The 9,423-nt window shown below is 39.0% G+C and overlaps 1 protein-coding gene across 1 annotated transcript in view; it reads left to right on the top strand.

Annotated features, from left to right (window-relative positions):
* The first annotated feature begins 6 nt into the window (after window positions 1–6).
* Window positions 7–9,423, top strand: part of TTC26 (tetratricopeptide repeat domain 26) — a 52,998-nt gene continuing 43,581 nt past the window's right edge. The window contains exons 1-3 of the mRNA XM_008636495.2: window positions 7–150; window positions 485–577; window positions 6,485–6,599. Of these exons, the coding sequence (XP_008634717.1) occupies window positions 13–150; window positions 485–577; window positions 6,485–6,599 (346 nt within the window). The 5' untranslated portion in view covers window positions 7–12. The remainder of the gene's footprint in view (window positions 151–484; window positions 578–6,484; window positions 6,600–9,423) is intronic.

The raw sequence follows: 9,423 nt of genomic DNA, 5'->3' as shown, positions 1-9,423 counted from the left end.
CTCTCTGCCCAGATGCTCTCCCGGGCCAAGCCGGCCGTGGGGGGTACCCCGCCGGCGGGAGACAGGAGGAAGAAGAAAGGGAAGGAGGTGCCACAGCTGGAGGAACTCTTGGCCCAGAGGGACTTCACCGGCGCCATCGCCTTGCTGGAGGTGACGGGCTTTCCTCGGTAGAGCGGTGTCGTCGCTTCCAGCCCTGTGCCCTCAGGGCTGCGGGGCGAGAGGACTCGTTCCCCTTCCTTGTGTCCCTCTCGCACCGTTGGGGCCCTGCAGCGGCATCTGTTGCTCCCCGCTTACAGAGCCGGGTTGGCCTGTGACGGCTGCCTGCTGCTGCCCTCTGAAATGTGAAAGCAGCTCCACCCCAGTAGCATCCACAGCTGTCAAATCATCCGCGATATATGATGGCCTAGTATTGCCTTGGTTATCTGTGGGGCTTTAGAAACTGTGGCAGCTGACAAAATTCTTACATTCTTTATTCCCTACAAAGTTTAAACAGCACGTGGGTGAGGAGGAGGAGGATGGCAACCTTTGGATCGGATACTGTGCGTTTCATTTGGGTGACTACAAGAGAGCTCTGGAGGTAAGCTGGGGAAATCGTGCTTCCCGAGGCTGGGATGTTGTGGTAGAGCAATGACAACTGGAGGAAGATGGTCTGTAACACGGAACAGCCCTGCTAGCCAGTTAAGGTACAAATGTACAGCAATAAGGCAGATGCTGTGGAAAGCAGTTTGGATTGGAAAAGAAAGTGCTATTTGCTTATGAAAATAGGACTTTTTTAATGTTACCTACTGAATTGATACTAGGTTCAGTAACTTAATTTGTTCTCTTGAATGTCAGAGTTCATGTCCTAAATCCATCATTCCCTTTTTGCATCTAGGTTTCCAGAGTTTCGATTTTCAGGTTTTATAATGCTTTTGTCTTCACTGTGTAGCTTATCTGTGATATGCATGATAAAATTCTTTCTTTAGACGTTGATGCCCCTGACCATTTAATGTACTTTATTGCTCTTCTCTGCATTTTCTTGTATTAGGTAATTCAACTAAATGAGATAGTCTTATTTTCCAAAAGCTTTAAGTCACTAAAATATATGTTAATTGTTCAAATATGTGGCTTTTAATATTTGCAGCTTAGAGTTCTGTTGTGTCTGTTCACTATGATGTATAAATGAAGTATAACTGGGTTTGCAGTCTTTGAACTTGCTTTCCCCAGAATCAATATTAAAAACAGATGTTAAAGTATTAGAAAAAATAATAAAAAGAAAATAAATGGATTATAGAACAATGATGATATTTTCTCTGTTAGATAAATGGTCACATGCACAAGATGCATCCATGAGGTGAAAACTCTAAAGCTTCCAAGTAAGAAAGGCACAAAGCACTCTGCCCTTTAAAAAACTGAAGAGAAAAACATCTGTTGGAGATACTAGAAATGCTCAGTGAATCAAATTGACAGTATGCACAGTATAGAATGTAGAATAGTAGTATAGGACATCATGGTAAATTAATGTTCATGTGTAGACTTATGGAATTTAAATATTATGAATAGAACAATCAGTTGCTGTAGTTAATTTACATCTAGGCATTAGGTGTTAATAGCCAGTGGAAGTTTAGAAAAAAGAAAAGTGTTCATATACAAATGAAAAATAACTTGAAATTTCTTTGAAATAAGAAGTAAATTGAAAATACATTTGAAATAAATTCTGCTTTTTGAAATACCCAGTAGATGCTTTCATAGCCAGAGCAGACTTTACATTTCTGTCAACAAAAAGGCAACTGCCTTTTTTTTCTAATTAGTTTTTGCATGTGGTGTTTGATTCACCACTAGGTGATGCTGTTGATTCAGGCCTTTAAAAACTGCAACATAGTCTTTTTCACGTTTTTCTACCCAAGAAAGGACAATGAAAGGTTTGTATGAGCGATCTGTAGTTTGATTGTTTGTGTATGTCTTAAGTGAGAGATCACAGGGCCTGTCTTTTCAGATGTAATACTGGTTTTTTGCACAGTGATGAGTCCTGATAGCTTTGTCATTTTGTGGTGATGTGGGAAATGAGCCTATGCATCCCAACCTAGTTTCTTCGGGGACAGAACACTCTAGTTTTAGTTTCTAAGGTTGTAGGTCTCATTGCACTGTGGAGACTGAACTGCCTTTCATTTATCAGCTTCCATGTTGAAGTGTAAAATGCTGTTATCTCTTCTCCTATGTTACAGAGGTGTTGTTGCTGTATTCTCAAGGACAAATTCCTCGATAATCTATACCCTTGAGATCTTGGAGCACTCTTTTGGGAGTGCCAACAGCACTGTAAATAGAATATTATGGGTCAAAGATTCTGTAGAATTCTCCAGAATGACATTGCACACAATCTAAATGATTCACACTCCTGTGTGTTCCTGCAAGTGGCAACACATAGTCTGTGTCACTGTATTCACAGTTCATGGTTTGTATTCCGTGTCCCTGATGAGGGTCTCCAGAAATCACGCTGTTCAATGCTTTTATTAATGATGATACTTTCATAGCGAGCCAGGCGTATTGGTTGCATAGCAACTTTTGGAGAAGCTTGGGAATTGCGGTGAGGTGGCCGTCATGGGAGAAAATGGGGAAGAAGTGAAAAACACACAGGCATCCAGTTCCAGGAATATCTTCAGAGGGAATGACAGCAAAATCTCTGTCACATTTATGTGAGAGAATTTACATTCTCTTATCACAGGCACAACAAAACACAACAACAGTTAGGTATCCTCTAGGTAGAGCACTAACCTCAGCTTCACCAGGTTTACACTTTCCCCTTTCTTAACAGCAGATGCCTTTCTCAAAGGTTATGCCACTGCCACTGGCCTGGTGGGATCATCCCTACTGCTGTACCCCACTTTATAAATGGTACTGCAATGGGCTTGACTCTTCCAGCAGTCATGCAATGCTTCCTTGGGGACTGACTAGCTTCCTTCATGGACAAACTTATTTTTACTGGGTAGCTTGGGTCTTCCTGGCATCATATGACAACCAGAGCTTCCCTAGTAGATGGTGGCATCTAATTAGTTTTCTGGAATATTCCACATCTACTGTCTATAATGAAGCAAAACCATCTGTCTTTCTTCAGCAGCTGCCACTTGTTCATAGCTCTAATCTTAAAGCTTTTCTGAGAAATTTCCCAGTGTCACCCACGTACCAGAACTAGAGCATCAGGTCAATGATTCTGTTTATGAGATGCCTAATCTTATAAATTGAATCAGCTGGGGCCTTAAGAAAGTGAGGATTTATTATTATTTATATATATGTTTGTGTGTGTGTATATATATATATTAGAGGTATTTAAAAAAATGTACGAGATGAATTGGCAAGGGCAGGTGTATGTCTTGGTTGGATTCAAGAACAAGTTTCACACTTGCAGTCTGCACCCTCTGCCTCTAGGCACACAGAATACTGGCGTGGTGCAGCTGGTGGACGTGGTAATGCCATTTTGGCCCATCAGCTGCATACATGAGAGCAAAGAATGTTCTCTGGGCCAGAGCCTTCAATGCATTGTTCTGTGAAAATCCTACAAACTGCATACAGCCAGCAACAGTCTCTCCAATCTGCCACTTCCCTCCTGGCAGAGTAGTAAGAGCCATTTCACCACTTCGCTGAACAAGACCTCCTGCTGGCTTGGCTCAGGGTAATTTTAGTCAAATAGTAAATCATGGAAGGAACAGGGCTGTAGTAGAGTAATTGTTCATCCATGAGCAGTATCTGGTCATGCTTGAGTAATTCTGTGGGAAATGTGAGAATACAGGTACACTCCAGTTCCTGATAGCTGAAGATAGAATGTAAAAAACAGATTTTTTAGCTCTGGGAGTTCTCTAGGCTTCTCTCTCATCACTGTAGCCAGGTTATGATAAGTATCTCATTTGAGCACATGTGGAGCAGCCATATATGTTGGCTTGTTTATTGGCTCTTAGGCATCTGTGTTTATGGGCTTGGAGAATCCAGATAAATAATACAGGCATTGAGCTGGCCCTCCACATTGTCAGTACGTGTCCATAGTTGTAGGCAACCAACCTGGCAGCCTGCTTTTGAGGAAAATTGCATGTGTCTTATGATACAGGCATGAGGAGGAGGAGAGTGAAATAGCAAGGAGTTGTTAATGCTCCTGGATGGCAAAAGTATGCCACAGGTTGACTGTTAGGACAGGTTTGAGAGTATTTAGTTTGTTTGGGTTTGTTGACTTACTTGGAGAGGAGGGGGAAAAGTTCTTGTGACGTAGTCTTTGAGAGGCTGATGTTGAATGGCTTTCAGTGAGGAGAGGGGCAACAGCATAGTCTGGGCACATGGCCCAGAACTACAGGATAAGGAGCACTAATAGTCCTAATTTTTATTTTCTGTGTTTCCATAGATTCATGTTGGTTCTTCTAGAACACTCTTTATATATTGCTTGCTTTGAATGGCCAAGCCAGAACATGACTTGTGTTTATGCACTTTGTCTTTTCTAATTTATCTGCCTGAAGCCCTATCCGAAAGAGACCTTTGGGTGTGTTTAATCTGAATGAATTTTGAAAGATTCCAGATGGTCCCAATAAACAGCACTGGCCTATCTCTCAGAGCTCCGTGACAGGCCTACGTAAACTGACCTCAGTAGGAAAGGTTGGCCTCTACGTGAATGTTTTCTTTTTTATTTTATTAATCATTATTATGATGATTTTTATTATATATATATTTATTTATTGTAAATATTGTTGGAAAGCTAGTCCCTGAAGTACTAGCAAGACTGAGCTGGCTTTTAAGGGTGCTCCTTACCAGTATCTTCTCTGGGAGTGCAGTTTACTTTTACTTGGCAGCAACAAAAAAATTCTTTATGCTTGAAAACTCTAAACTTTATTGTTGTCAGCATATTTCTGTTCTTGGAATTTGCTGTCCTTTGGGCATGGCTTATTTTATCTTGTGCAGTATATATATATCTGTCCTTCTCCTCAGAGGTAAGAAGTCTCCCACCCACAGTGGCTCAATCTGCTAAACTCTCCCTAGGTAGAGGGGACTTCCAATTCCTATGTTTGGAGAACAAGTACAGAGTCAGCAAGGGGTTGTTTTGCTGGGAGGAATGAGTGACTTGTGGTGATCTGGAGTATATGGATGACATTCCTTCAGCAGGTCTTGTGAGCACTTTGCGTGACTCTGCCTGCTTTGCCTTATGCTGCCTGTCTCCATGACTGGATGAAGAGCAGGAGCACCAGCAGTAGGCACTTCCATTGGGATGGTCCTTCCTAGTAATTTATTAGAAATGTGACATAGGAAAAAAAATGGCATTGAGAGATCTCCCTGCCTCTGTTTTTAGTACCTGTTTAATACTCTGTTGTTACTGTGAGAAAAGAAGTTTATCTTCAGGAATATAATTGTTTAGTGGCTGCAAAGTTTGTTTTGTTTAAAAAAGGTAGATTGAAAGATTAAAGTGTTAAGTTTTTGCTGTTTCACAAATAACAAGAAATGAAGCAATTTATGTGCCAGAATTAAAGGATATGTAATGAATGTGAATGTGTAAGAAATACCAGAATCCAGTATCTAGTGCCTTTCTATAGCTGTTGGCTGTAAATCTTAAAATGGGAAATGGTAAAGTTAGGAACAGGTTATTAATATTTACTACAAATTACTAATCTTTATCTATAAGGAAATCTTGAATTTGCGCAATACTGACTTATAGGCTTGTATTTTAATGCAGTGGTCTCCAAACAATTTTTGCTGTACCCCTATCAGTAAAAATTTTTCGAGTACGCACCCCCAATGTATATACACACACCTATACATTTATAAATTATATACATGTACCACTGTACTAATATGTAATCTTAAAACATACACAAAAATAGGAGCTAAAAAAGGATGTGATAAAATTAAACACTATTTTAAAATATTTATTTTAGTTATTAATAGTACAAAAATTTTTCTTCCTGCACTTGATGTTATTATTATATTGCATAACCTCAGACTTAAAACATACTTCCACGGGTTTAATATACACTAAGACACTACCTACAAGTTTACAGAAACACATTTAGCACTTGCTTCAGTAAGTATTCACAAAGAGATTTCCCTGGTGTTTATGGCTCCCAGGCTTTGACTGGAGGAAAACTTAGGAAAGCAACAGAAGTTGGTTATATTGATGCCTTTATAACTTACATATATTGGGGTTTATATATGTAAATAATATTTTTCTAATAATATATTTACAATATAAATATGTTTTATATCTCTGTAACTTCAATATTGACAGAAGTTGTGCTCATACGTGATGATTTATGGCACTGCTTGTCCCTGTGGTCTGTTATATTGCTGTAAACAAAGAAGTAGGGACATAGCTTAAAACATAATCATTTTGTTGTAAGGACTGCAGTGAACTTCAGAATAAATTGTTTGATCTTAGTAATTTAATGATACATTGTAAAATCGTGGAAGAAAGAATGGTATTTAATACATGTATGTGCTCTCACGCATTTTTTAAAAATCAACTTTTCTTCTGTTACAGGAATATGAGGCCTTAACCAAGCAACCAACTTGCAGTCCAGATGTTTGGGTGAACCTTGCCTGTACGTACTTCTTTCTGGGGATGTACACACAAGCAGAACAAGCGGCTTTGAAAGGTGAGCTGTATCACTCTGTTGGAAAAGACCGCTTATTGGTTTGAACGCTTAAAGTAATTTCCAGCGAAAGTATGCAATAAAGGATACTTTTGACCAAAGTTTTTTGGGGTTGGGGTTTTGTTAACTTTCATTTAACAGGAGAACTATGATGCAGTTTCCTTCCTAGAAATACCTTGGACATGTGGAGCAGCTGGAACTAAAAGAAGCATCTGGAAAACAATTTCTTTTATTAATTTCTAAAAACCCAGCATATGCCAAGCAGCAACAAAAGGTTACTTTTCTTTTGACTGATTCCATGTCTCTGAGCCAGTGCAGATGAAGCAAATTAGGCCAGAGAAGTTATAAAAAAATAAGCATCTGAGAGAATTCAGCATTCTCCCTGATGAAGACAAGAGTTCTGTTTACATAGTTTGAATGACTTAGTAGGTGGTCTCATTGCCTTGTAAGTCAGATGTTAGGTATCTGATTCTTCAAGGGATGAAGTTCAACAGTCACATTATTACAGTTCTACTTTAATCTGAACAAGCATGGGATCATTTAAAGAGGAGAAATGGGAATTAGGTTCCAAGGCAATTTTTACTGCCTAAAAATGTTTCTATAGTTTAATTTTGTTGCCCATCACTTTCTATGTATCTTAGGGATTTATATTGTTTTCTATAACCATAGTATCTCAGTGCTTTTTAAGTAGAATTAATAGTAATGGTATTTCAGTCAACCTCTGACTCTTGCCTTCTTAGGATAAAACTCTTATTGAAGGATGGGTTTTCTCCTTTCTTTCATTAGTCTTCTTGTCTTGTGCTGAAAATAGGGTAGGAAGAAAATAATTGTGTACTTTCTTGTGATGTGAAGTAGTGCCTTCCAAAAGGACAGCTTTGTAGCATTTTTAAAAAATAATTAGGTTCTTATATCCCTTTAAAATCCTCAGAAAGATCATGCTGAGTTTGAATCCCACAACTGGAAAAGTTTTTTGTTTTCAATTATAAAAAAAAAATCTCATGCAGAGCTTTGTGATTTGTATTGTTAAAGAGGTGTGTAATTTTGTAATATTCACAAGTAATTTAATCTTTAATGTACCACAAATTTGAGCTTTGGAGATTGCAATATAGGACTTGAAGTGAGTCTAAAAATAAATGGGCAATAGAGCTTGAGGTGTCACTGTGACCTAAACCATGGAGGAAGCAAGCAGCTGCATCCTGTACCAGCTGGAGCCACTGTCATCCGCTTCACATCTTGTGAATTACAGTGATCCGTTCTAGAGATGACATATACACAGCTGGGCATGCACATTTATTAACTATGAGCTGGGGGTGAGGGAAGGTTAATGTTTGTCATGCCCCTTCAGATTAGTTAATAGTAGTATGGTGAGTGGCAGAGTAGGGGGTGCAGTTAGTGGTACTTGGGTGCTGGAGGCAAGGGTAGGAATATTAAGAAAGCAGGAGTGGGAGGGAGCGTAGCTGAGGGAGGGAACGGAAAATAACTGAGTGGTCACATTAGTTCAGTTCCTCATCAGTTCCTGATTTTATGTAATTGTTTAAGAAGGACAGCATGCCAGTTTTTATAATGAGGTGCTAAACCTTTCTTGTGAGTACTGTAATGCTGGTGATTTCTGGCTACTTAAGCTTAGTGGGGAAGCAGTCACAGCTGTAGATTTGTAACAGTTGTTTGTTCTCCACTGAAAGCTTCCAAGTGTGGTATACTCCCCTTTCAATCTTTCCTATATTGAGTTTAAACCTTTTTATTTTTGCTTAAGTCAGATCCTCTTTTAGGTTTTTTTTAACAACTTAGGACTGCATCAGTGATGGCTGTTGGCAATATAGTATTGACTGCTGAGGCCATATCATCTTGTGGTCTCTTCCATGGTTTTGCAAATACCTTGAAGAAGCAAAATACTTCCTTTGAACAGGTAAAGGCTTTAGAAGAACACCATTTATCCAATACCGCCTTGAATACCACAGAAAAAATGACAGGTAGTGTTAATGTTAGGCTACTTACCATTGCTATTTTGGGATTATTTTGCCTAAATTCTTGCATAGTGCACACTGTTTATTGCTGCAGCTTTGCTAAGCTCCTGAAAGTAGCATAGTGCTAAAACAAATTAAGGAGAACTAATTTAGTTTCAGCTATAATTCTAAATTTCTACAGTGACAGAATCTCTGTATGAAAGGGAACATAAATATCAGCAAGCTTTCTGGAATAGGTTTTCCACACAAACATGTAAATATCTATAAATCAAATCAAGTTCCTTCTTGCCATGTACTGTTGCTGTTGCTTAAGGAAATTATTGTTAACCATCGTTCCATTAATGCGGAAAAATATGCAGGATACTTAAAAATTAGGAAATTATCATAAAAAGCCATGAGGTAATTAATGTATTCTTACAAGATATATAGTCCACAATCTCTTGTGGAGGAAGGTTTTATCTTTATTTTATAATAGATGTGAATTGATCTCTTAGCTTGTTGTTACTTAATTTAAACTTTATGGTATAGAGAGGATGGGGAGGTGATTCAGGACAGCCAGCACAGCTTCACCAAGGGGAAGTTCTGCCTGACCAACCTAGTGGCTTTCTGTGATGGAGTGACTCCATCAGTGGGCAAGGGAAGGGCTACAGATGTCATTTACCTTCTTTGACATGGTTCCCCACAACATTCTTCTCTCTAAATTGTGTAGATATGGATTTGATGGGTAGACTGTTAGGCAGATTAGGAATTGATCAGACAGTCAGATCCAGAGGGTAGAGATCAACAGCTCAGAGTCCCAATGGGCATCAGTGACCAGTGGCATCCCTCGGGTCCATATTAGGATCAATGTTATCTAATATCTT

Source organism: Corvus brachyrhynchos, unplaced genomic scaffold (assembly GCF_000691975.1).
Source record: "Corvus brachyrhynchos isolate BGI_N302 unplaced genomic scaffold, ASM69197v1 scaffold56, whole genome shotgun sequence".
NCBI lineage: Eukaryota > Metazoa > Chordata > Aves > Passeriformes > Corvidae > Corvus > Corvus brachyrhynchos.
The sequence above is the reverse complement of the archived record's forward strand: the minus strand, read 5'-3'. Positions and strand labels throughout refer to the sequence as shown.